General features: G+C 31.3%; 1 protein-coding gene across 4 annotated transcripts in view; it reads left to right on the forward strand.

Moving 5' to 3' along the window:
- COL11A1 (collagen type XI alpha 1 chain) overlaps positions 1 to 27,654 on the forward strand; it is a 200,556-nt gene that overhangs the window by 82,996 nt on the left and 89,906 nt on the right. For all 4 annotated transcript variants that reach the window (XM_069479087.1, XM_069479089.1, XM_069479086.1 and 1 more), the window contains 18 exons: positions 550 to 603; positions 730 to 774; positions 1,636 to 1,689; positions 2,119 to 2,163; positions 2,428 to 2,481; positions 2,955 to 2,999; positions 7,194 to 7,247; positions 8,422 to 8,466; positions 9,634 to 9,687; positions 9,769 to 9,813; positions 14,561 to 14,614; positions 15,497 to 15,604; positions 18,339 to 18,392; positions 23,020 to 23,073; positions 23,203 to 23,247; positions 23,397 to 23,450; positions 23,558 to 23,602; positions 27,127 to 27,180. In XM_069479087.1, coding sequence (XP_069335188.1) covers positions 550 to 603; positions 730 to 774; positions 1,636 to 1,689; positions 2,119 to 2,163; positions 2,428 to 2,481; positions 2,955 to 2,999; positions 7,194 to 7,247; positions 8,422 to 8,466; positions 9,634 to 9,687; positions 9,769 to 9,813; positions 14,561 to 14,614; positions 15,497 to 15,604; positions 18,339 to 18,392; positions 23,020 to 23,073; positions 23,203 to 23,247; positions 23,397 to 23,450; positions 23,558 to 23,602; positions 27,127 to 27,180 — 963 coding nt within the window. The remainder of the gene's footprint in view (positions 1 to 549; positions 604 to 729; positions 775 to 1,635; positions 1,690 to 2,118; positions 2,164 to 2,427; positions 2,482 to 2,954; positions 3,000 to 7,193; positions 7,248 to 8,421; positions 8,467 to 9,633; positions 9,688 to 9,768; positions 9,814 to 14,560; positions 14,615 to 15,496; positions 15,605 to 18,338; positions 18,393 to 23,019; positions 23,074 to 23,202; positions 23,248 to 23,396; positions 23,451 to 23,557; positions 23,603 to 27,126; positions 27,181 to 27,654) is intronic.

The following is a 27,654-nucleotide window of genomic DNA, read 5'->3' on the forward strand; positions in this document are numbered from 1 at the left end:
AAGACAAACTTCAAGTAAATCGGAGAAGAAAAAAAGGGAAAAAGAAAAGAGAACTCTATGAATGTTTAGCCAGATATCTAGTGTATGCCTAAGACATCAAGATTAATATATAATTTTGTCTTTTTTAAAAAATCCAAAATTCCTTTAGTACTTGTGAGTTGTGCTGATTTAATATAAATTACTTAGAAGTAGAGAATATTTAAGGTAAAATTACCAAAGTGTTTCCATGTTTAAAACAATTTTTAGCAAAATAATTTCTAAATGGTTTAGCTTGTAATAACTAAATGTCTGAAAATCATTTTAGGTGTTTATTTTTTATAAACTTTTTGCATTGAAAATTGAGGGAATATTTTTCCTAGCATACCAATATGTAAAGCCAGTTGAAGTTGTGAAATTATAATTAATCTGCGAAGTGCTCTGAGGCAAGCAAAGAAAATATAAGTTTTTCTTGCCAAATGCCCTGTTATATTTGGTTAGGGTGGCTACCTGATAGATTTGTAAACATTCTGCTTATTTCATATGCTAATCATATTCATATTTATTTAATAGGGTGAACGAGGTCCCCAAGGTCCTCCAGGTCCTCCTGGTGATGATGGAATGAGGGTATATTAAGACTTTTTGCCATTTTTTTAAATAAATATTTAAAATTAAAACATAAGAGAACAAAATCGTGCTGAAATGGCACATTGTCTAAATGCTCTACCCTCCTGTTCATTTTGTCAATGACAGGGAGAAGATGGAGAAATAGGACCAAGGGGTCTTCCAGGTGAAGCTGTAAGCAACTTTTTTTGTTTCTTTTTAAATAACAATATTTCTGTTTTTGAGTAATTGTGTCTGGTATCACACATATAAAAGCAATAATAAGCTCAGGTAAATGTCGCAGTCTTGCCTAAGCTAACCAGATAATTGTCATGTAAAAAAATACAGAGAACTCCTCTTTTGTCATAGAGAAAAATCTTAGAAAATTGAAAGAAAAATGTGGAATGTAACATCTTTAGTTAAAAAGTCAAATAAGTTCAAGCAAATGGGAGAGACAGTAAATTATTGTATTGACTTTTCTAAAGAAGTTAAAGAAGGTAAGCAGGTGGAGGAGGGGGAATGAAAAGAGGAGGTGAGAGGACGTGTAAATAGTAATAATTTAAGAAATCTTCTCTCAAGAATGCTTTCTTTAACCTGCATATTTAGTTATCCAGCTGTCTGTTTCTATCCCTCAATGAATGCTATCTCAAGATGGAATTTGCCTAAATGTAAAATAAATGAGATTCCAGACTATTCTATTTGTGTTGTCTATCTGACTGAATACTAAGATTCAGTGTTGCCATTCAAAAGTGCCTTAAAGTATTAAACTATTTTCTATTTTAAACATTTCCTTGGTGATGCGTATGTAAATTTATAGACTAAAAGATACACAGTTTATGTACCAAAGACTCACTGTTAATCTATTTTGGCTTTTGGATCAGTATAAACACTACATATTTATGTTTCATAAACATGGTGTTTTAAATATCACTTTCAGAGTGTTAAGAGAAGATATGCAAATATTTTTACTCCAAACATTACTTTAGAATTTTTTCAGAGGAAAAGGCATGTTTTGAGGCTATTTCTTATGAAGACATCCTCTCTTGTTCCTCCTAGGGTCCACGAGGTTTGCTGGGACCAAGGGGAACTCCGGGACCACCAGGGCAGCCTGTATGTATTGCTAGAGACATTCAGGATTTTCTAGGGAAAAACTGTTGCCAAACTCTTTAAAGCTGATAGGTCGTTTAAGTTCTCAGTAGACAGCTAAGAGTTTACTACCTTGTAATATTCTAAGATCTAATGATGTTGCATAACTGATCATTCTCTCCCCCATTTGTGTTTTTTTTCCTCTTGGTTATCTATCTTATTGATTTCATGTTGAATCTCCAGCATGCGATGGGAAATGTTGCTAGATTGTCTCCAATGTGGACATGGATAGCGGAGGCTAGTTCTTGTCATTTTCATGTTTCCATTAAATCCTAAAATAATTTTTAGTCATCTTAGGCTAGTGGATGTCATGCTATTAGATTAGTCTTTTTGATTTTCTGTTTTAGCGTCTAAATTTATAAACAACCATACATACTATTTTCTTCATTGAAGGGCATGGCTGGTGTAGATGGCCCCACAGGACCAAAAGGGAACATGGTATGTAGCATGTAGCATGTAGTATGTCCATGACATAATTCATCTTTGAATCTGAGTACTAACAAACCATTTTGATGCTAAATCTAAAGATTTCTTACATTTTGGTAAATATGTTAATTACTGCTAGCATTAATATTTTGCAATATTTTCCAAATTCCTTTGAGGGAAAACTGATTCGATGGCTATTTCCCAATTGTGAAGAAAAAATAAAACATATTTTGTGAAATAGCCCTATTAAAGACTCTGTATATTTTCCTGTGGCAGGGTCCCCAAGGGGAGCCTGGACCTCCAGGTCAGCAAGGAAATCCAGGACCTCAAGTAAGTCAACCCATTGGAGCTCCTTTGAAATCATGGGGGTAAAGTGGTTATCTATTCAAAAGAAAATTGACAGCCTCAAAATTTTCTGTGTATGGAAAACAATGTTTAAAATGTAACCATAGGAAGATATATTTTTTCCTTTTTTTTTTTTTTTTTTAATTTGAGCAAACTTACAGAGCCTCCTTTTTTTCCAAGAGAAAAATGAGTCATTTAGTGTTTAGGGAATGCTAGGACAAGAAGCCACACCTGTATACCGGAGAGTTCTGAATAGCATCACGTTGCAGTCCCTTTGCAAAAAAAGTAGCTCATGTAAAGCTCCTCACAGTGTTCCAAAACTCTTCGGGGAGTGTGGGGGATATATATAGATTTTTATAATTAATGTCACATGCAATAGAGAGCTAATAATTTACTATTTTAAAAGTGTATTCTTGTGATGTGATTCCTGACATATGAAATAAATTCTTTTAAAATAGGGTCTTCCTGGTCCACAAGGTCCCATTGGTCCCCCTGGTGAAAAAGTAAGTTACTCTGTTGTTCTGGTAATGCCTGATAAACAAGTCCAGGGTTAACAACCTTAGGCAGGTGTAAGGCCTGCCTTCTGTTTCTGTTAAGATATCTAGATGGCTCAGCACATAAGAAATTAATCTGGAGTTAAACCATGTGAGTACGGTGTGGGGAGAATTCATTCATACATCTTTAAACTATGAGTGATAAAATTTCAGAGTTACTCTTTGGACAGTTTCCAAATGTGACATTCTCAGCTATATTAATTTCAAAAACGTCCTGGTAGGAGTGGATGTTTTGTCTTTATTTTGGTTCTCTTTTCTTTCTCATTATTTGAAAAATGTAATTAGGTTTGCTTGTGACAAAGGGTTCATAGCAAGATCTGATTAAGGGAAAATTGTGAGGTTGTCATTGTCACCATTTCTCATGTATGAATGGCAAATGATGTTCTTGTTAATAACTCAATGTCTGGATCAAAACAGGAATAAATTTTTAATTAAAGAGATGTCTTTTCCCTGCTCTCCTCTGCCAAATTCCCTGAGTAATATGTTGTTTCCTGTAGTTACAGCACAATTGGTAGCTGGCTCTTTCTAACACTTTTTTTTTTGCCTTATTTTTGTTGATTTCTGTGAACATATCAACTTTTTAAAAACCATTAACAGCTTTACTGTGGTGTAATTTACATACTGTAAAATTTCACTGGTTTTAAAAGCACATGTCAATGACTTTTAGTAAATTTACAAAGTTGTGCCACAATCTAACTTTTAGACTATTTATACCACTCCAGAAGAATATTTGTGTCAATTTGCAGTCCCTGTTTCCACCCCCAAATGTAGACAACAACTGATCTACTTTCTGTCTCTATGGATTTTCCTTTTCTGAATGTTTCATGTGAATGAAATATCTGAATGAATTTAATACACGGTTTTAATCAGATGAATGAATAAAGTTAAGTGACCTTTATATCTGGCTTCCTTTATTTGGCATGTTTTTGAGGTTTATCCACGTTGTAGTATACATATATCAGTACTTTGCTCCTTTTTATTGCCTAATAGTATTCTATTGACTGGATACGCCAGGTTCTGTTTACTTATTCAGCAGTTGCTAGCACATGGGTAGTTTATACTTTTTAGCTATTGTCCATAAAATAGTATTGCTGTGACTGTTTGCATTCCAGGCTTTGTGTAGATATGCTTTCTTTTCTTTTTGGTATGTGCTTAGAAGTGGAATTCCTGGGTCATATAGTAAACTTATGTTTAAAATTTAAGAAGTTTCCAAAATTGTTTTTCAAAGTTTTTGCACATTTTTTCCTTGCCATCAGCAATGGATGAGGGTACTGGTTTCTCCACATCTTCACTAATAACTTGTTATGGTCTGTTTTCTTCATTATGTCAGTTCTTTTTGGTGTGAAATGGTAACTCCTTGTGGTTATAATTTGCATTTCCCTATGATCACTAGTGATTTGAACATCTTTCCATGTGCTTATTGGCCATTTCTATAACCTCTTTGGTAAAATATTTATTCAAATTCTATGGTAATATTCTAATAATATCTTATTACTGAGTTGTAAGAGTTGATGTACCAGATTTAAGTGCTCATTAAAGTACCTTTTTCTGGAATGTTTTCTATATAGTTGCAGATGTTTGGTTCTAACGGTGATTTTAAATCTTTGCTTTAGATCAAAGATGTTAATCTGGGCCAATCTAATATTTTAGATTAGCTCATCATAAGCGTGCTATATTTATTATAAATTGTACTTGAAACATGCACCCATTAAATTTTTCACTATGATTTTGTCATGTTAGCACTGGATTATTAAGAAGAATTTTCTCTTAGGGAAAGCTGATATATTTGAATTCCCTTTGCTGAGCCAGAGGTAAAATATAGGATCTGGTTCACAGCACTTAATGGTGGTAAGAAGAGAACTGTCCTAAGTATATACTGCTTCTGTCTTTGATCTGAACATATTAAGCTTGTAGGTTCAAAGACAATCTATTTCCATCAGAAAGATAAAGCAACTTAAGAACATGAGGGAAACATCTTTTAATTATAATGCATCTATAGTATATATTTTATATTTATTGTATCTATATTAAAAAGTTATTACTTTTATATGTTTATGATACTCTATGATCTATTTATTCTGGCTCAACAATCTTGTCTGCCAAGACTTGGGGAACAGTAATTTTTAAAAATTATATCATGATATAAAACTAAATATAATTTAATAATGTCATATATTTTTAATATTCAAAAACTTTATGCATTTTGTCCTAAGTTATTATAGCCTATGCTTTTATTATATTTGTGATAAAATATTTCATCAAGTTTAAGTTAATGAATGAAAATGGATAAGACACCTATTTGTTTTTTTCTGAATCTAGTGCATATGTGACAAAATCATTGTTCACCTTATTTTAAAAATAAACATACTGAATATTTTCTGTTATTTATGAGTTCAAAATTTATATCATTCATATATTAATTGCTTTACAGAAAACAAATGATGTTGCATAACTCTACGAGCCCAGTATGAAATAGCAGGACACAAAATAAATACTAGTTAAAGGAAGGGAATTTGAAGACCTGGGTGCATGCCTGGGTTCATTCAGATTGCAACACTCTCACACATTAACATTGCTTAATTTACCTAAACTCTTAGATGATAATGTTTCAAGAAACTCTTTGAGAATGTAGATAATACATAAATTGTTTATCATAGTGCATAGATGCACTCAATAATTTCTACTATTTTGTTAAAATCTAAAAACTATGACATTCATTCAGTTTTATTCCTCTCTCTCCACGGAAACAGCAAGCGGTTAAGGAAGCAGACAAACCATTCTGTTGTCATGAATTTCTATTCTAAAAGAGATAATCGATTTTAATTTGACTTAAAAATCATGTTATAGTACAAAAGTTTTAACATTTCTTGTCTACCCGCAAATATATAACAACACAAAAAAATTTGTGTAGTATTGCCCACAAGGTTATTGCCATAAAAATATCACATCTGCTGATCATCATCATTAATGTAATAGTTCTTTGTGCATTGCATTTTGTTTTGAAGAAATAAATCTATTGTCTTTAGAACAAAAAGTAATGTAAGTGACAGGCAAAATGATGCCCTCAAAGACTTAATGTTGTGTAATAATTATTACACAGTATTAAGTTACTTGACTGAATATGACTTTGCTGACTGGTGAAGAAGATTGAAATTTTTAAGTTCTTTAAAAGAAATATAATTAATTTCAGTTATAAATCTGAATTGATTCAATTTAAAGTTTACCTTTAAGGGTTTTTGCTTGTTTGTTTTATACTGATTTAATTGAGGCTTTCTTGTAAAATTCTGTAATATTAGCCAAGGTGAATACAATGCTTATCCTAAATACTCCTTGAGAATGGAAAAACTTTAAACCATGCCGAGCATTTATGCTTGCTGAAATATCCTTGCCCTTTCTATTGTTTCAAAATCCTGGCTGATAACTTGACCAGTAAACAATAATGCTTTTGGTATTGAGGAAGTGATAAAGTTAATATTCTCAGCAGACTGCCTACTTTTCTCCCAAGAAAGGATCTACTTCTTGAAATGGCATTTCTTGCCATGGTCCAAAGTTAGCATTGGGAAAGTTAAATGAGATTTGAAATCCTCTGTGATTAAATAGGGATTGGAGTGATCTGCTGACTGGGTACTTTGTTATTATTTGTTAGTTGCATATTAGGAAATGTTCTTTTAACATCCAAATAGATTTATTTTTCTTCATGTCCTATGGATAACTATCACACTGTAACATATTTCTTAAATCAATGTTACTATATAATTTTTTAAATTTGCACTTATTGATATATAGATGAAATATCCAATGGTTACCTCTTCAACAATATAAATCAATGGATTTCTGACATATATTGTTTCCTGTTTATTCTCTAAGCTCTAGTCTATTGTGATATTCAAAAACTAATTTAAAAAAAGGATGCATTTATGACTACTAAGCAGACTAAAAAGACATATTTTTGGCATGTTTAAATTTGATTTTTAATTATCTTTGTATACCATTTCTTCCACATAATGTTAAAACTTAAGTCTTTGTCACTTATAAATAGTAGTTAGTGACTCAAGAATTGTATTAGCAGTATATGTACAAATCAGAATTTTTCATTATTTTCATTTTTTTTAAATAAAATATTCTGTTTCTCTATTTGATAAGGGACCACAAGGAAAACCAGGGCTTGGTGGACTTCCTGGTGCCGATGGGCCTCCTGTAAGTTAACAGCTACCTAGTTATTAAAATTTCTAAACGTTATCTTCAAAAATAGATTTTTACCTATGTTTTAGAAATGAATGTATGAAGTTAGTAGTAAAAACAAATTGAGCCAGTAATTAAACAATGATCTCTCTAAAATACCATTACATCACTTCCATATTGCAAATTCTTTAATGAGCCCACAGTTGCCTTTGCATAAACGCAATCTGGCACTCCAGGCCAGAACCTTTCCAGAATTTCATATTTTCCTACTGCCTCAAGAATGAATAGCTACAGGAAATATGTCCAATCACATTTTCTCAGCATGCTCTAAGTTTTCTAAGTCACTATGCCTTTCCATATGTCTATTTTTTTCCATAGAAATCCCAACTCCAACCTCTTCTCCTTTCCCAAGTACCTGTTTTCTTTCTAAGAGTCCAGGTGAAATTCCCTACCGTTCATAAATTTCCTCAGACATCTTCCATGAAAATTCCTCAGCCTTTCCTCCTTTTCTGGAAATATAGCAACATTTATTATTTCTCCTCACATAGTAATAAATAATATAATTATGTAATCTCTATAGTTGTTATTTTTAAAAAATTGTGATTTATGGATTTCTTTTCTCTTCAAACTATGTAGATTTTTGAGAGCTAGGAGACAAAATTTTTCACTCTGCCTCTACTTGTTATTGAGTATAATTGTAATAACTGTAAATTTTTATTTACTGAATCTCAATAAGTTGATTATTAACACTATTAGTATTTATAATCTTGCTATATTTTCAGATGTCCCATATACATGCCTTAGGTTCCTTTTGAAGGTGCATGTAAAATAATTTGATCAATATGCAAAACATAAGAGAAATTTAATTACCTTTATGTAAGACTCTAATTGAGACAGATTGAATTGTTAACGAATGGTATGTATTGTTTTATGTACTTTTTCCAAGCCTTCTCAAATGCGTTATGAATTTGATGAAACATACATCCATCAAATATAAGCTTATTATGTGTACTTCCAAATACCACAGTTTTCAATGTTATTTTAAGCCATATATACTGATGCAAAAGTGTTCAATATTTTTTGAAACTTAAAGAATAAGATATAAATAGACTTAAAAGGAACCATTTCATAGTTTTATCAAATACCATTAATGTTGCATCTGATCAGTATATATTTTTGCTAAATATAGGGTCATCCTGGAAAAGAAGGCCAGTCTGGAGAAAAGGGTGCTCTGGTAGGTTCCAAAGTATCCATTTCAATGTCCTGTCAACTTATCTTTAAGAGAAAGTTGAGTTAATCTGGTCATCTCTATAGTACATATATTCTTCTTTGATCACTTAGGGATGTAATAGAAAATAAACACTAGAAAATATTTTATCTCTACCTATATATATGTCTGCTTTCTAAAGAACTTATTTAAATAGAAATTGTTATATTTTTTGTATAATAAACACATGTGCCTCAGATAATTTTTAATTTTGTGTTAATAATTTTATAAATTAGTTTGTGTTTTTTACTTTTTTTTAAAATATCCTCATGATCAGGAATAGATCTACATTCTGTGTATATATTATATGTGGAGTATATGATAACATCATGTAACAATGAAATTGGACAAGAATTATCAAATATCATTAAACTGCTTAGGTAATTTTATTATTACCCCAATTTTATTATTGATTATGACTTTCTGGTATCCTTTAGCTGAGAGGACATTACATTTAGGAACAATAGCTTTTAAAATATCTAAGTGAAATATGATAAAAGCGTATTCACTGTTAGGATGACTTTGGATTACAGTAGCAGGGGTAGGATCATTTTTGTTTAGAGTTGTTAGTTTGGGATTCGTTTAAAATAGCATTAAAAGTCTCAGCATTGCTGCAGAAATTATAAATTATATTTTATATAATGTTGCCTTTAGGGAGTCTAGAGAAATAAAGCCAGCTCTGGAAAATATATATAATTTTGATCATATTCTTGATGATGTGAATTCTATAAATTTATACAAATTTTCTATTAGAAACTATTGATGCTGTTGGTTAATCAATAACTGTCTACTGTAGACATTGAGCATAGCATATTTTTCAGGTTAAAACCTTAGTTATTAATTATATAATTGTTTATATTATTTTACATACTTATATTTGTCTCAGTTCATTTAAATATCTATTTTTAGCATGAATATATGATTTAATAAGTTTGGAGTGGGTAGTGCTAGTCGCATGGTTTGTTCACCATATCTGACTCTAGAAACAAAGGAAAAACTACCCAAGAAATCTTTACCAAGTATTAGTAGTAGAAAAATACCATATTTTTGTTGATTATTTGCTAAAATTAAGGTACATGAATTAGTAGCTCTTTCAACGTATTAGATGTTTAAGTTGCAATGAATCTTTTTCAGGGTCCTCCTGGCCCACAGGGTCCTATTGGCTACCCTGGCCCCCGGGGAGTAAAGGTAATTGTTAAATTGTTTTCACATTATTTACTTTTAATGTGAAATGTTATAGTTATTTAATACTTCTACTTTATTCCATAGGGAGCAGATGGTGTCAGAGGTCTCAAGGGATCTAAAGGTGAAAAGGTAAAATATAATTGTTTAAGTTTTTGTGTCTCTATTATACCCAAATTTAAATTTATTCAACAGATATTTCATTTCTCAAATATATGGAGTGATCACTTTCATACTACACAATGGTAGTCTAATTTTGAACCCTGTATTCTGGAAACTTAAAAACTTTAAAAAACGCAATGTCTTGTATTATGAGGTAAAGACTAAATTATAAAATAGAAACTAAAATATATCATAAGCAGAATTAGTCCTGGATGCCTACTGCCCCCCTACCCCATTTTTTTTTACATGTGTTTAACTTTAATAAATCATAGGATTGACCTTATGAGTGGATTTGCTACAGGGTTTGGACATTATCCAGTTAGATGCATAACAGAGGAATGTTTATTCCTTTTTTCTCTACTGAAATCCCCAAAATTTATAAATGGAAATGCAGCACAAAACATGACAGTTAGAAGTACTACCCTAAACCAACTGGGAAAAGAAGAAGTCTTCCTATGTGATGTTACACATAACGTAAAAGTGTTAATAAGAGAGAGATAAAAATTAAAATCAGAGATATATGAAAGAATGTATTTAAGACTATGAATGGATAGGGCATTTTTAATTTAATTAGCCTTGTCCAAAAAACATGAAATTCAGATTTTTTTTTTTAGGTAAATGTTTAATATGAGTTTAGAGCCCCAAATCCTTTAAATATTATGTTAAAATGCAAAGAGAATGGTATTACTAAGAATCAGTATTGGATTAATTCTTACTACAAAATGACATTACAAAATTTAAAACAACATATAGGTTTATATTATAGATGTTAGTAGATTTGGTGAGATACATGTATATTTGAATAGTAATTTTATTGTTATTGTTAATATGATTAATATTTATATCAAGGACAGTCATTGATTTTCATAGTTATAATGCTATGAAAAGCCCCTTGTTTAGATTTAGTAACAATAGGGAATGAGAAACAAGGAGGGATGGATTTATTATATCCATTATAATTTGTTTATATAAAAAAAAGCTACTGGGATACACTAAAGGTATACAACTATGTTGTCAGTTTTACTATATGAAAAATGTTATAGGTTTTGTATTACCTCATCTACTTTATGGAAATCTCAAGTCATACTGGTTATTGTATTAGTAGACAAACTTCATAATAGCAGTCGGCCCTCTGTATCTGTGGGTTTTGCACTCACGGATTAAACCAACCACAGATCAAAAATATTTGAAAACAATAAAAGAGAAAAATACAATACAACAATAAAAGTAATACAAATAACAATACAGTATAACACCTATTTACATAAAATTTAAATTGTATCAGGTATTTATTACATGTAATCTAGAGACGATTTAAAGTATACAGAAGGATGTGACCAGGTTACACACAAATAATATGCCATTTTGTATTAGAGCCTTGAGCATCCATAGCTTTTGGTAATTGCAAGTGGCCCTGGGATCAGTCACCCCTCCAGGATACCAAGGGAGGGCTGCCAGTGTCTTGCTGAGTTGACAGCTGAGCACAATGGTAGTTCAGGGAGGGTTTAACGTCTAATTTGTAGATTGCTTGTACTAAAAAAATACTGTCTTAGTTTAGAATTTTTTTTAGTTAAGACATTTAAGTGTCAATTAATTTTTTTTTCTCTGGAATTAGTGCCCACCAAGAGGTTTCAGTGGGGCAGGGACAGTGTTTAAAAGAAAGGTGTTTAATTGTGGTGTGGATGTTGTGAATTTGCTGGGAGGAGGGATAGTTGCAAAGGGACAGAGGTAAATAAAATGACAGATGATGAGACATATGTGAGGAGAAACAGGGAAAAAATAAACATATATTGCTTGTATGTAGGAAAACATCTTGAGATTACATGTTTCAGTATGTATGGTCTCAGAAGAAACAAGTATATAAAGGGAAATAACTAAAATTTTAAATTGAGAATCAAAAGCTCTAGGTTCTCGTACTAACTAGATGTGTAAAACAAAAGATAACATTCTCTGAGCCTCCTTTTAAGTCTGTAAAATGAAGAGATACCCTTAGAACATCTCCAAGGTATTTTTCAGCTATACCTTTTTTTCTATCCAATATACCATTAAGTACTCAATGGCATCGTATTACAGAATACAGTTTGGATCTCCAAATTACAGATTTAGAGAAATTCTATATAAATATTAATGGAAAATTTTTAATGGTAAGAATCTTCCCTATTTTCAAACTCTGTGAAAGATCAAGTCCTGATGAATTTTTAGTATACATTATTTATTTTGTTTTTCTTAGTATGAAAGATAAATGATTATTTATCTCATAAGAGATAAAGAAGGAATTCAAATTTTTAAAAAATATACAATGATGTTCGTGTTAACTAAAGATGAAATAGCAAGCTAGTACCCTATACTTAAAATTTTCCATGTTTTAGTCTCAGATTTGTCCTTTAAACCTGAAGCAACACAGCCTGATAAACCAAATGGCATAGGTGAATTCTTCTTTTACACATCTTCTAAAACTATATTTCTTTGTTTTTTTTAATCCTTCAGATTACTTCAGATCTGACCGTTTTAGTACTGAGAATATCAATAACATGATATGTCACTTGTTAAAAAAATGACATCTGTTGTAAGGATATACCTAATTTGAATCATTCAATTAATTTTTTAAATCGTGAATATGTTGAAAAGAAAGACAAGACAGAAATAACGTCCTGTCCACTGGGTTCTCAATAAATAAATAAACGAATAAATAAAGAAATCTCTGTCTGAAACAATCTTAAAAACTCTTAGTGATTTTTAGACACAGAGCGCAGTATTCTTTAAACTAAACCTGGCAACTGTGTAATTACGTTTCTCTCTGGTGAGAAGGTAATGAAGACAATAGTCAACAGGAAGTAAGTGGTCATTTTCAGCTGTCCAACCTCTGCCATTGCCCAGTTGCATGCAGTGCAGAGAGCATCTTGGCCCTTGCAAGGGTACTTTATGACCAGAATATTGAAAACATCATGCTTTTCTCTTGAAGAAAAATTCTAGGCCAGTCAGAATTCTTTGAGTTAGATGAGATACCAGTTTGGATCCCTTTTCCAGTTTTAGGGCTCATATATCCATAATTACCTTGTATTTTGTATTTTCTGAACTTTAGTATACCTTGCCAAACTCACACTTAGGCATTTAGTAAACATTTATTGAACATCATAGTTATCGAAAGTAAAAAATGTATTAAGGCACTGGGAGACTCAAAGGTTAACTAGGCATGATTCTTCTACCATTTAGGAGAAGCAAAGCAACCTATCTATGATCTACTAAACGCATTATGGAATATTGTTGCAAAAATAAATGTTTGATGGAGGTACACAGGGTGGAGAGGTTAATTTTAGGAGGATAAGATTGATGTCAGGGAAAACTTAATAGCAGAATTATCAGCTGAGTCTTGAAAGAAGAGCAAAGTATCTCCAGATGGACAGGGAAGGGAAAGGATTTGCAGATGTATCACAAAAGAGAACACAAATAATCCTGTTTTTCTAGAACTCAATCCCAGAGTCTTGGGTGGGGGTGAAGGGGAATTCAAGACAATAGACTAAAAAGAGGTGAAGAAGGGCTAGACATGGAGGGCGGGGAGGGGAATTATATAAATTGTTAGCAATTTGGAACCATTGAGGTATTTTAAAGTAAAAATAGATACGATCAGTTTTGTGTTTTAGAGGGGTCATTTTTACAGCAGGATGTGCAGGTATATGCGCCTGTCCTTCCTAGCTTTGTTTTTATACTCAGTGTTCTTTCCTGAAAATCTGCAAGTCAGATCCATTTCCTGTCACCAACTGAAGTAACAACTCCCCCAACAAACCTTTCCCCATTCAGTTCTTTCCTCACCACAAGCACCACCGGCACCACCATCATCATCTTTATCATCATCATCTTGTCTTCTCTGAACACCTATTCTGCATCATCTGTACCAAAGTGATTACAAATGTTCCACGTTGTTTTTGTTAGTAAACAAAAGTCTCAAAGCACTTCACTGCATTTTCAACAGAGTAATTGCTCAATTAATGTTATTGAACACATGAATGATTATTCCTTAGGCACTTAATTTTTTCTTGAAATTAAGAGCGAGTGAGGTTGTTTAGGAAGCTTACTTACTTAAAAGTCCAGATTTCACTAAGAACAGTAGGAAATATTTCCATAGCCAAAATTTCTTCTCTCTTTATTAAGGGATGCCCAGTGTTCAGCATCATAGCTCTGTGCGTATAGTACCACAATGTAAAGGATGCTATTAATTGCATTTTTTAATAATTAATTTCATCTGAAAAGAGATTGTAAGACAGAAAGCAAATTGCACTAGAAGGCATTTATTGAAAGTACATGATAAAAAATACATGATATAAAATTCATAGATATAAATTATTAAATTAAGGGGACCATCATTTTATTTGGTAGTCCAAAGTGCTTGTAACCCAAAGTTAAAGTAATAATTATTTAAAAAATATTTGTGTTTTTTTGTTCAAATAGCACAGAATGCATGTTATTATAAAAGATTATAAAAGAGAAGATTTAATGGACACATTCGTGAAGAATTTCCCAGAGTAATTTATAGCCAATAATTATGGATAGTAGAGATGAGAGTATGTGGCAGGAGTTGGAATATGGAGAAGTTACACAACTAGAATTTACATGACTCAAAATCCATTTCCCGTAATTATCAGCACTCATATTTTATTTAGCCATGTTTTAGATTATTCCGAATAACAGATTAAACTATTTTATTCCTTATATTTTTTAGGGTGAAGATGGTTTTCCTGGATTCAAAGGTGACATGGGTCTTAAAGGTGATAGAGTAAGTAAAAAAAATGCACTAGTACATAAAATTATATACGCATGCGTGTGTGTGTATTCTTTTCCTTTTCTTATCTTTCAATATACCAAGCACAGGATAAATAAAGAAGCTAGTTCTATGTGAGACTTTGCTCATTTAGGTTTTTTTTTTTTAATTTCAGCGTATTACAGGGGTACAAATGTTTAGGTTACATATATTGCCTTTGCCCTCCCCGCGTTTAGGTTTTTATATAGAGTGAGCATTTAAATTTTTGTGGAGATGGTGTAGTATTAATTGTTTTTTAGGTGTTTTATTTCCGTAAGTTCCATAACTGACACGTGTGTATGCACACCCACATGTATTATTGTTTCTACACACAACTTTAGAAAATTATGATCACGTTATTTCTTTTAAGTAGCTATTTCTAACATTTGTTCATACATAGTGAGCTATGCTGCCTGGAAACTATATGTCTGAAACTTTCATGAATTTTCATTATATGGTGGTCTTGAATTTTTGAGTGTGAAATAGTATATTTTTTCCGGTGATGAGTTCTGGAAAACAAAATATGAGTTATATAAGGCAAATTAAATACTTTTTGGGGAAGATTTATTTTATAACTAATATCATATTTAATCATATTTAATACACCATGCAACACAGATGTATTAAAAGCAACTAATGTCATATATGGTAGCATCAGGCTTCTGTAAGTTTTCTAATATCAGACTATATTGAGTTCTTTATTCAATAACAGAAAGAGCGATGCAACCTCTTTGTCATAAACAAAACATGGGTAAACAGACCAAGAGTTGAGGAATCTGACTTTCTGATATGATGTACTCTATGCCCTTCCATCTCCAGATATGTTGTAAGTTACAAGAATGCTGTTCTGTTATGTAGGGAGAAGTTGGTCAACTAGGCCCCAGAGGGGAAGATGGCCCCGAAGGCCCCAAGGGTCGAGCAGGCCCAACTGGAGACCCTGGTCCTGCTGGTCAGGCAGGAGAAAAGGTTAGTAAATGACTTCACGTGGACAGGTCCTCTGGCAGGTGATGCGCCATTATCATTTTAAAATGGTTTCAATCACTGATGTCAGAAATCTAGAGGATTCTATTAAATTTCTATTAAAACTGCTGAGATGGGTACATCTATCTTTTTGGACTTATCCCCTCTAGTCTCTTCTGCTATCCTAGGCCATGCAGGAGAATCCACTCTTACAGCTCTGGAGAATTTGAGTGTGGTTAAAAGATGAAAGAATAAATGGAAGTGATCTACTTAGGGTTTTGGACCAAGTAAAATTATCTTTGCCCCTCAAACGAAAATATACATTTTTCTATTTTTTGCACTTACACATCTGTTTTCACAGGATAGGTGTTTTAAAAAATACTGTCATCAGACCCAACTTCAAAAGACTTTAATTTTAATCTTGTGTTGACACAGACATCATTATGTTTTCAGATGTCCCCAGATAATTCTAATATTCATTGATTTGAGAGACGCTGGGCATTATGAATTAAGTCAACAATATTTGCCACTATTACATTTAAATATAATATTAAAGAACATTACAATTATGCCTTCATAGACTATTTAGTGATATGGTGAACTATTGGTAATGTACTGTGATTTTAAAGGAAAAAAAAACTATAAATGTCTATGACAAGTGTTATCCCATTATGTACACTAAAGCAAAATATAAATAATAATAATCTTTTGCTGGTATAATTTGAATGGTTCCCCTTTTTTACATATATGTTTCCATTTTCTACAGTAATCATGTCATTATTCTACAAGATGAATTCTTTGCTATTTAAGAAAAGTATAATTTTGCCCACTTCCTGGCATTCAATCCCAGAAAGCAAATATATTATATAGGTATTATAGAGAGGTATGTGGTATATAGGTATAGGTATATAGAGATTGTGAATAGACAAATATAAAAATATTTCCTCATGTCATTATTATCTGATGTGACAGTTCTTATACAGTTTCACACCTTGAAACTTCTAGAATTTCACACTTGGACAAAGCTGTCATTTGTGAATTGATGAACAACGTCATCGTGTATAAGCAGCGGGTGAAAAAATCAGGGACAAACGAGGGTTTCCTAGTCCTTTAGGCCCTTCCATTTAACATGCTCAGTTGCCAGTTATTCTGGGACTTTCCTGCCGTCTGAGCCCTTCTTTATTATGTGTAAATGTTCACATAAACTATTCTGAGACATCAGGAGTTTAAACTGCTTCACAATTCTTACTCTATGATATTTCCTTGGTATTTGTCCCTTTATGGTAGGTGCCTATCATCATATTGAAAATATAAATTTTCTGTCTGCATTTATTTTAAAATGACTCTGAAATGAATAAGAGTATAATTCTAATGTAGTAGCTAGCACAGAACACAATAGCTTGTGATCATAGCTAGAGAATTTCCTTAACCTTGAAATTGATGGCGTAAAACAAGTTATGATGACTCGATGTATCCAAGGGGACATCATTAAAAGTATGCTTCTTAAGAGTTTTTTTGCATATTTTCAATCTGAAGACTACTTATCTATGCAGTGTTGATTGTGACTCGGACAACTCTTTAGTTCAATAGATAATAACAAACCTCATAAAATATGTTCTTAATTTCTTGCCTTTCTTCATCTGGTAAAGTAGTCATAAAGTTCTACTCATCTTTTAACATTACATATATTAATTTGGACTTATGTTTGTTTCTTTCCTTATTTTTTTGAATATACATTGGGAATACTGATTCTTTATGCTTGCTACTGTTTGAGACATTAATAAATAATTTATAAATGAAATATGCTTTTATAAGTATCTTATAAAGGAAAATAATGTATAGGAAATTTCCACAAATATATTTTATTCAATTAATTTATTTTATCTTTCTACTTGTATTTTCTTATTAATGCTTTCTTCAGAAAGAAATTTTGAGAGGCTAATTTTGTTATTATAATGTTTTAAACTGCTTAGTATTTGTTATACATTATTGTACTTCATTATAACTTACAATTTTATTCTAGCATTTTCAAGTAAGAGGTAATTTCATTGCACTGGAACAAAATTAGTTGTACATTCAAGTACTCACCTGGAGGAATTAACACTACGCAAAAATATCTCTATAATTAACTATAGCTCTCAAGACATATTATATTTATTAGTCCAGATATTCCCAGATATTTGCATAAAAGAAAAAATTTAGTTCCAAATTTCTTTGTATATCTATTTAAATTTTATTATTCATTGAGAAAAAGTTAAATAGCTCATGATCACTTGCTTTATATTTAGACTGGGATATACAAAATGACTTTATCAAAAAAATTTAGTCTAGTTAGAGTGGTAAAATCTAAATGTTGTTCCAAGTACATCAACTAACTTAAAGTAGTATTTAATGTTGAAAAAGCTAAGGAATATTTTTTAGTCGTGCTTCAGAATTCACCAAGGAGTTTAGAGTTCTCTTTAGCTCAAGGTTCTATGTCTCCAAAGAAGGCACTGTCACTTATACAACATAGGTGAAATTGGGCAGCATTATAGCATCAGAAATATGTTGAAAGCAGCAATTTTCTTTTTCCATTCACATGAAGAAATATAGCGAAAGTAAAGTAGGGTAAAAACTTGCAAATCTTCCTTTCGAGTTAGCAAATGTGGGGTTCAAATATGTAGAAAAGTGATTAAAATTATCTTTTTAAACTTAATTCAACTTAGAGTACTTTTATTACCATTTTTTTTTTTAACTTTAGGGGAAACTTGGAGTTCCAGGATTGCCGGGATATCCAGGAAGACAAGGTCCAAAGGTAAAACAATTAGCTGGATTTTTATGGTTTATCAACATTGTGTAAAAACACTTAAAATTAATCACATACGATTACCTTACAGTTTGCACCACAGAGATGATGAGTACTTAAAATATAATTTCACTAGGGAAAATGATAGAGTGAATGGGTACCTGGAGTGGGGGAGCTCAGAGAGCCTAGATGGTTAATGATTGGAGTATTTGAGGAGATAAGATCTTGAAAGGAAGGCATAATTGTTACTTCCTTGAATTGGAATAAGTAGAACTATTCTAGTGTATCTGCAAGTTTTTAAGTGGATGTAATAATGGATAACAGCTTCTGATTTCCTTTTTATTACCCTAAGGGTTTGAATTACCACTTCCTTTTTTTTTTTTTTAGAAAAAATTTCATACCTCTCTTACCCTAATTTCCATATGTATTTATTTCCCAGGGTTGCCGTAACAAGTCTCCACAAATGTAATGACTTAACACAACACAGATTTCTTCTCTCACAGTTCTGGAGGCCAGCAGTAGGAAATCAGGGAGTGGCAGGCCACCCCCCTCTTTGCAAAGGCTCTGAGAAAGAATCCGTCATTTCCTTTTCCAGCTTCTGGCAGCCTCACGGGTTTCTTGGCTTGCGGCTGCGTATCTCTGGTCTTTGCCTCTTCTCTATATTCACGTTTTTTTTCAGTGTCTCTGTGGATTCTCCACTCTGTCTTTTATAAGGACACTTGTCATTGGATTTGGGGACCACCTAGGTAATCCAGAATGGTCTCATTTCAAGACCCTTAATTTAATTACATTGGGGAAGAGATTTTTATCCAAATAAGGTAACATTCACAGGTTCCAGAGATCTGGACATGGAGATATCACTCCATTCAATTCACTGTATCGCTCAAATACCATTTTCAGCTATTTGAAATATACATATTTTAAGTATAGAAAGATGGTTTTAAAAATGCGTGTTTACCTACCTCAGTGTACTAATTTTTCTCAAACTAATCGTAAAACTTTGTTAAGGCTTCACTTGATGCCTTGAGTAGTTACATTAAGGTGGTTAAATAAATTAATATATAAATGTTCATTATGAATAACAGAGTAGTTATATCATTCTTTTAATGATACATACATGAGACTATATCAATCTATTACCTATTTATCCAGACTTGACCTATTCAAGCAGAAGAAATAGGGTGTACAGGGCAAATCCTGGTTATATAATATTCTTAAACATATGTTTATTAATAAGTTTCACAGATAATCATGGGAGATGAAATGTTTTTCCCCCTGACAAAGGTGAACTGCATGTAGGTGTGTTTACTCATTGTCATGTTTTAGGCTTTTATTTTAGGCTTGCTGTGTAGTTTTGCCTTATAATTTTTCATTGAGCTTTGAAAAAAATCTGTATTTCTTTGTGTAGAAGAGGGTAAATATATTGAGCTGTTCTAAAATAAGATTCATGCTGTCTATAATTTAAAAATAATACAAACATCACTTAAATGTTTCTGGCTACATTCAGAACACTAATTAATGATTTTTAACTTTTAAGTATTGTCTTAATATATTTCTCTGCCTCCCAGTTCCCTTGTTTTCAAATGTCAAGCATTTTCACAAATATTGAGAGTAAAAGAAGGCATTCATTGCATATCCCAGGACCTGAAGCTATCCCGAGATTACTTCATGAATTCTTGATTGAATTGCAAATGTAGTGTTATTTTGTTTTGATTTAAAAATAGAAAACTCTCATACTATTACTTGAATGAGTACAATTTTATTAGTGTCTTTGAAATTCTGACTTTTTTCCAGTTTTTCCTAAGTCAATTCTCTGATCAGTATTCTTTGAATTGATTTTATTTACAAAATGCATCAGAATAAAGAGAATGTTTCTTCCTAAAGGAATCCAACATTTTTCTTTACTCTTTTATCAAAATGCCTGGAATTTTGGTCTTTATTTTTATGTTGCTTTTCTTAGTTTTTTCTATGATCAAAAAGCTTTTAGGTTTCTTAGTTCTAAAACAAAAAGTGATGAGCACATCAAAGATCAAAGATAGCTTCACATTATTTTCCTATGTGCTAGCTAGTGAATTTTTAATCAATTTAAATCTTTATTGTACTAAAAGTGAAATTTGATTGCTAAGCTCTTTCAAGCAGTTTAAGGACTATACTTGGACACTGTAATTTATCCAGTTGTCTTAGTAGCAATGTAAACCATAAGGGTATTCAAAAGACACCCACCAAATGTACTATAAAAGGATAGCTGTTTCATAAAGTAAAATCTATTTTAAGGTAGGATACTTTTATTTTTCAAACAGCATGTAAAATAATTTTGAAATATTTACATTTATTGACTGAGCCATTTCACATTTAACCTGTGACTTTTGGCCTTTTGTTTGTTTTTTCCATATAAAAATAGGAAGTGACTTCTTATATGTATTACCACCTATAATATGTAGGTGGTAATTCTTCATGTGGAAAAGAAAAATAATATTCCCATGTATTACAAACTTTTTAATTGGTGGATTGGATATTTTTGCATGTTTTCTATGAATTTCCTAGAGCAGAAACTATGTAAAAAAATAAATTTATAAAAAACCAAAATTGGCACATACGAGCAATTTTTTTGAAGGTGGTATCTATAAATATGATTTGTTATCTATTCTAATAAGGACAGAAATAAATATTTGTTTCACCCCAAATTTTTATTTCCATACTGGATTATAATCCTCTGTCAAATTCTCACAATAGTCACATAGTAATATTTGATCAGATATAACTTCATCTGATTTCTCTGTAGAGAAAAAGAAGAGGCTTTGAAAGCCCTTCAAAAAATGTAATTTGCAGACTTTTCCCCCCAGTATGTGAATATTACACAACCTAACAATTGTCCTCAGGTTGATCACAAGTTTGTTTTATAGTCATGAATCAGACTATATTGGGAAAAGGGTCATTAAAAGCAGCATAGTTAGGATTATTATTTTGACCATCAATGACCATAAGGTGTCACATACAGGTTTCCTGACCTGCTTTAATAGCATTGTGGAGGAATATAAATTGGTAGCATCCTGCCTGCCTGCTAAGTGTGCAAGAGTCACTGCCTTCAAAGTGGGAACAGAGCTAAATGGTTACTTCCTGCATGTAGGTAATACTCTACACCTGGCTGTCCTAACTGGACATACCTAAGAATACAGCTTCCAGGACTTCTCAAACTTCACAGTACGTGTCATTTGGAGAAGTTGTTAAAAATGCAAATTCCTGGACCTCATGGTCAGAGAGTCTGTTTCAGTTTAGTAGGTCTGGAGTGTGACTTGACAATCCCTATTTTTAGCAGCCACTCTGGCTTATCCTGATACAGAGAAGTCATTTATCCTGATATAGAGGAGCCATTTATCACTTGGAGAAACATTATTTTTAGAGGTAGTTTAGTGCAAATGAGTGGATTCAAAAAAGCAAGGAATGTATTCAAGTCAAAGAAGGCTTTGTTATATTTCCCCTCATTCATGGAGAAGTGTGTGCAATTGGCATGCCTATTACTATTGGCTCTGCTAGACATGTTACACATTACTGCGTTTATCCATAAAATAGTCTAAACGGGAAAAGTAAGCATTTGGAAGCCTCCTCCCACCCCTTTGCAGGGCCTCATAGTTAGCAAGCTGAGGAGCAAGGATTTGAACGCAAATTTGGTCTATTTCATGATACAATGATGAGGCAAAACAATCACAGAAATGATCAAATAACTGTCTAAACAGATTAAAATTTAGACATATGCATACAATGAAATGGGGGAATTTGATTGTTGGTGATTATATTGTATCCCATCTATAGAATGTGGCCATTTGTGGACTAAATGAAATAATGCTTTTATGTGCTTGTTACATTTTAAGATCATTATTTATTATCTATTATTAACATTTTTATACTCTGCGTTTCCTTATTCCAATCTCCCACAAATTTCAAAATACCTGTAAGAAGTATATTATTGCTTTTATTTTGCAGAGGAAAAAACTTTACTTGAAGAGGACAAGTGATATATCAAACTTACTTAGCTGATGCATGACAAACATAAATCTTGCATTTATGTCTTTAGAATTCCAAAAAAAGGTTATTATGCTTGACTGTCTGACATAGACTCTTAGTTAGATGTAATTGTGTTTAGATACCAAATAGAAAAGGTGGAGGGAGGTTTTTAGTCTATATGATTTGATCCCAGTTTTAAAAGTGTAGAAAATATTCAACTAAAATGATAAGTATACAAATACAGTAATATAAATTCAGAAAAAAATGTTTTATAAAATCCCTGTTCTAATATTTGACTACTCATGCTTTTGAAAATATAATTTTTTTAGAGCTGAAGTAAAGTAGAATTAGAAGTTAAAATATATTTTCTGTAAAATGTTCTTTCATTGCTATTTTATGAGATATAATAATATTTGATTATTTTACTTATAAAGTGAAAAACTAAAATATATTTTATCAATTTATGCTTTCAATGCCTCCAGGATTTCAGATGTCATTGTAAGTTCATTTTCAATTATATTGCTGATTTAAATAATACCAGCTGTGTCAGAATCACTGTGTTCCAAAAGAATTACAGCTTGTATCTAAAAATGTTAATTACCATATTCATTGTTTACCATTTTTATTATTGTAGGGTTCCACTGGATTTCCTGGGTTTCCAGGTGCTAATGGAGAGAAAGGTGCACGGGTATGATATATAAGGATACTTTTCTGATCTAATATAAATATTCTTGCATGAGCGCCCATCTCTCAGCATCAGATTCATAATTTTCAGTGATATGATGAATACTGAAACTGTTTCAACTGTCTTTGGCAGGGAGTAGCTGGCAAACCAGGCCCTCGGGGTCAGCGTGGTCCAACGGTAGGTACCTTGACTTAAAACATTATTTGCATTTTTCATTTTGTATTTAGTTTTTCCAAGATAAATTTTGCTTCAAAAATAAAAATTGGTTTAATGCCTTTAGATTTGCTTGACAGTAGATCAGTTTCATCTTTTGCTTTCATATACAGGGTCCTCGAGGTTCAAGAGGTGCAAGAGGTCCTACTGGGAAACCTGGGCCAAAGGTATTGTCTGCACTTAGTCCGTTTGGGCTTTGCTATAAGTTTCTCTTCCAGATGGATGTTGTGAGAAGGAATCAAAACTGATTTTTTGTTGTTGTTGTTATTGCCAGGGCACTTCAGGAGGTGATGGCCCTCCTGGCCCTCCTGGTGAAAGAGTAAGTATGATACAGCCACAAAATATAAAATGAAAATTAATATTTTTGCAAGTGTTTATATTTCTGGGAAATGATACATGTGTCTGCAATACAGGTATACGTTCATTCACAAAATCTAGTCTGCATTAAAAAATTCTTGTTCTTTCATTTACTCCCCTCCATCAATAAAAATCTTAATTGATTATTTGCTACTAATTTTATTATAGAACTGAGAAAAAATAATGTGTGTAATTGGCCTAAGGTAAAACTCTTAAACTTAAGCCACAGTAAATTTTCTATTTTAAATGTGCTTAAAATGCCTTTGCCTTCTTATGCAGTCCTCTTGCTTTCCCTCTTGGTGCTCATTTTATCCACAAAGTTGGCAGAAGCATTTTGCTGGAAAAATATCACCAGCTAGTAAGCCACAATCAATATACATTCAGCTCAGGATGAAACATCTATTCCAGTAAATAGAAAAACTATTTAGTAAATTTATTTTTAATTGATGAGAAGTAAAACCAAATACAGATGGCACAAGCATGCCTTTTGTTTGAGGTTTTTGGCAAAATACAGCGTTTTTTTAGCTGGATTTTTTGAAAGCTATTCTCTTGAAAGAATTTTAAATATTAAAATCTGTATTATCTTCAAAGAAATTAAAATCATTTCTTCATGTTCTATATGATTTTCAGTATTAGATTGTTATGTTAATATATTTTTGTATATTATTTTTTGAAATTTATAGGTGTTTAACAAAAAAGAAAACAGAAACACCCTATGGGGTATAACTTAAAACTGAGAACGAGTAATTTTTTTGTGAGAAGGAACAATAAGTATAACTTAGGTTTCTATTTGTGACAAAAATATGAGTAGATGAGACCTAAGAACAAACATTAGTGTTAATTTAAGGCTTTGGTTCATATTTAATTAAATTTAACTTTCCACTAAATGTTTCTTACTCTTGATAAACTATTCCTAAATTAAGTCTATTCATCCTGTACATTTTGAGTTCATAAATAATGTATACATTTGAAATATTTTATGGTCGAAGTCATTTTAATAAGAAGATACAGTTAAATTAATTAAAATGGCTGAATCATTAAATGGAGAGAACAATTTGACAAATAAAAGCACAACTATCAGTTTTATTTTTAAAGCACAAACTATTGTCTCCTGACATTTTGTTTATATATTCCAAAATTTCATGATCAATATTTCTTTATAAGTGAATACAATTTTGATTTTGCATTTTAATTTGAGATACGGTGATGTGACCAACATACTGATTATTTGTAATTGTAAAAACCCTTTGACAGTGAGAAAACTACATTTTGAGGATCAAAGTAAAGAATTTTTTAAGCGTAATCTAGAAATCCATTTTCGATAAACATTTATACAATGTCTACACAGGGAGAACATATTTCTTATGTTCCATGTAGTTGATGAGAAAATTTCCCCTGATGTGCTCTCATTTGCTACCAACATTTTTTAAATATTGTGAACTATTTAGTTAACGTCTTAAGCACACAGCTGAAAAATGTTAGAAGTAATGTCACAAAATATTTTCTCCAAAGTATGAGTTGGAAAGTTCAGGGAGAGAATTTTGTAGTACCATTGGATGAGAAAAAGAAATATCTATTTTTGCCCATTTCAATGAACTCCTTTTTTAACAATGTATTTATATTTTACTATATATAGTTATATTTAAAATGTTTATATATATAAATATTTGTTAACATATTCTACAAATTAAATGTAATACCTCATAATCAAGATTTTTAAGACATGGATACCTGTTATTACAGAGTTAGTTAATACAGCTTTTAGTTAGTTACCAAATTTAGTTAGTTGACAAATTTAGCAAAAACAAAAAATAAACACACAGAACCAAGACCCCTAGTTAAATTTGAATTTTACATAAACAATGAGTCATTTTTGGCATAAGTATGTACCTTGCAATATTTAGGATATATTAAAACTTATTATGTATCTAAAATTCAAATTTAACTAGGCACTGGGTGTTTCATCTGTGACCCTACTTGGGTTTCAACACTATGTTTACACTGAGACTTTAGATATGTTTTATATCACCTGGAAATTATTTTCATTAATACAAAGAGAACATATAAATGCTTTTTTGTGAAATTTTATAAAGACCCAATTTTTTTCTTTATTTTCTCTGAAGTAGTGATTTTTGAAAATATTTCTGTTTTAAAGGAATTTAAATTCAAAAATCAAATCTTATTTGAAAAGCAGCAAAATTTTAGAAAGCAAAGAAATGACATTTTAAGAAAGTAAGAAAATAGTTTGCTACATAACTGAAGAAATACTATTTTTAAAATTTTGTACTTAAAATGAATTTTTGCTTATAGTTTTCTTAAGTTATTAGGGTAAATATTTAAGAATAATAATTTCATAGTTTAATGAGAGTTTAAAAATGTATAAGTTCCTAAAATTTGCTGAGTACTTTTGGTAATTTCATGTGACATCTACTTTTTTAAACTTCATGTATAACTTTGAAGTTTCTTTTTGACTTTGAGATAAGGTGCTGATAATAGTAAAAATTTGTGTTGATTTCTGAACTAGCATTGGCTTAAGAATGGTAATGAGATTTTCTTTGGGAAGGCTAGATTGATAAATTGAAAGAGTAAATTCTATTAAAGACCAACTTCAGTACACTTTATTTTTGATCAGAAAATATATAAATCCTAACCTAATTGTATTACTTAAGAAATTTTATGTATGTTATCTTCCATTTATGTATCTTTCTTATAGAAATATAATTATGTTTTGAGCATATAAAGGACTATCTTTTATCAGTTTCTTTTTCTGCCACCAACATAGTGTAATAGGGTCTACTTTATACATTTTAAAAATATGTAAATATGAGAGATTAATAATAGTTAATTAAGCATCAAGCCAAAAATGATAATATAAATGTATATTTGGACTGAATGTTGATAAGAATGATTATACAATTCTTTTTGTCTTATCTACAAAGGAAGTTTATACATGAGTAAAATGAGATACTGACATCCACAAAAATAAATATATCTTAAATACAGAGACTAGTTAAAGGTATCTTCTAATGGTCTTTTTGTAATAGTCACATATATTTCCTTGTAGTTCCGTATGGCTAGATCCAGATCACTCATGAAGTTAATTTTAAAAGTAATTTTTCTTTTGGGGACTATGGAATTGAATTGAATTAAAATATCTCCTTCTATAAATGTTTCTAGCCAATGTTGAAAGTAAAGAAGCTGCAGAACTTCTCTATACTTACATGTTTTACTTACTTTTTAATACGAATTCTGAATATTTAAAGTGCTCCTAAGGTAAGAACATTGATGTGATATACAATTTTGAGTACTGAATAGTGTGAAAAATCATGCATTTTGCTTGTAGATTAGCACGTATTATCATGTTGTATCGCCATAGTTTTGTCACTATAGTGATAAGCTGTATGCTCCATTGTGTTATATCTATAGAAATGAACCTCAAGTATAAATATGTTGTTAAATTTTCTCCACTGCGTTTTATTTTTTTAGGGTCCTCAAGGACCTCAGGGTCCAGTTGGATTCCCTGGACCAAAAGGCCCTCCTGTAAGTGTTACAGTTTCTCTTCCTCTTTTTTCATTTGATAATGTTTTCAAGTTTTTGAGAGTCATCGCTTACATTTTACATAGTTTTTAAATATCATATTGATAAAATCCCTGTGAAACTGCAATTAATGTCACGGAATGTAGATATTTTCAATTTGTAAATTTTGTAGATTATTTCTGAGTATAATGTAAACATCTCTTATTAAGTGTTCTCTCAAAGTATATAAAAGACTATAGAACAAGGTGAGTATTATTCTCTCAACTACTCCTCTACTACAATGAATATTATTGATGACATTAAAAACTCTTAGCAAATTCTAAATATTTGGTATATTAGAATTTCTCTGTTATCTCCCATCATTGAATATATCCTTCAAATATCACTTCCAAAACCCCATTTAACATTCTGATATTACTTACATCATATTAAAATTTATTTATTTTTATTATTTTTGTCTCTATGATGTATTCTTAT

The sequence above is a fragment of the Eulemur rufifrons genome, chromosome 8, assembly GCF_041146395.1.
Source record: "Eulemur rufifrons isolate Redbay chromosome 8, OSU_ERuf_1, whole genome shotgun sequence".
Classification (NCBI taxonomy): domain Eukaryota; kingdom Metazoa; phylum Chordata; class Mammalia; order Primates; family Lemuridae; genus Eulemur; species Eulemur rufifrons.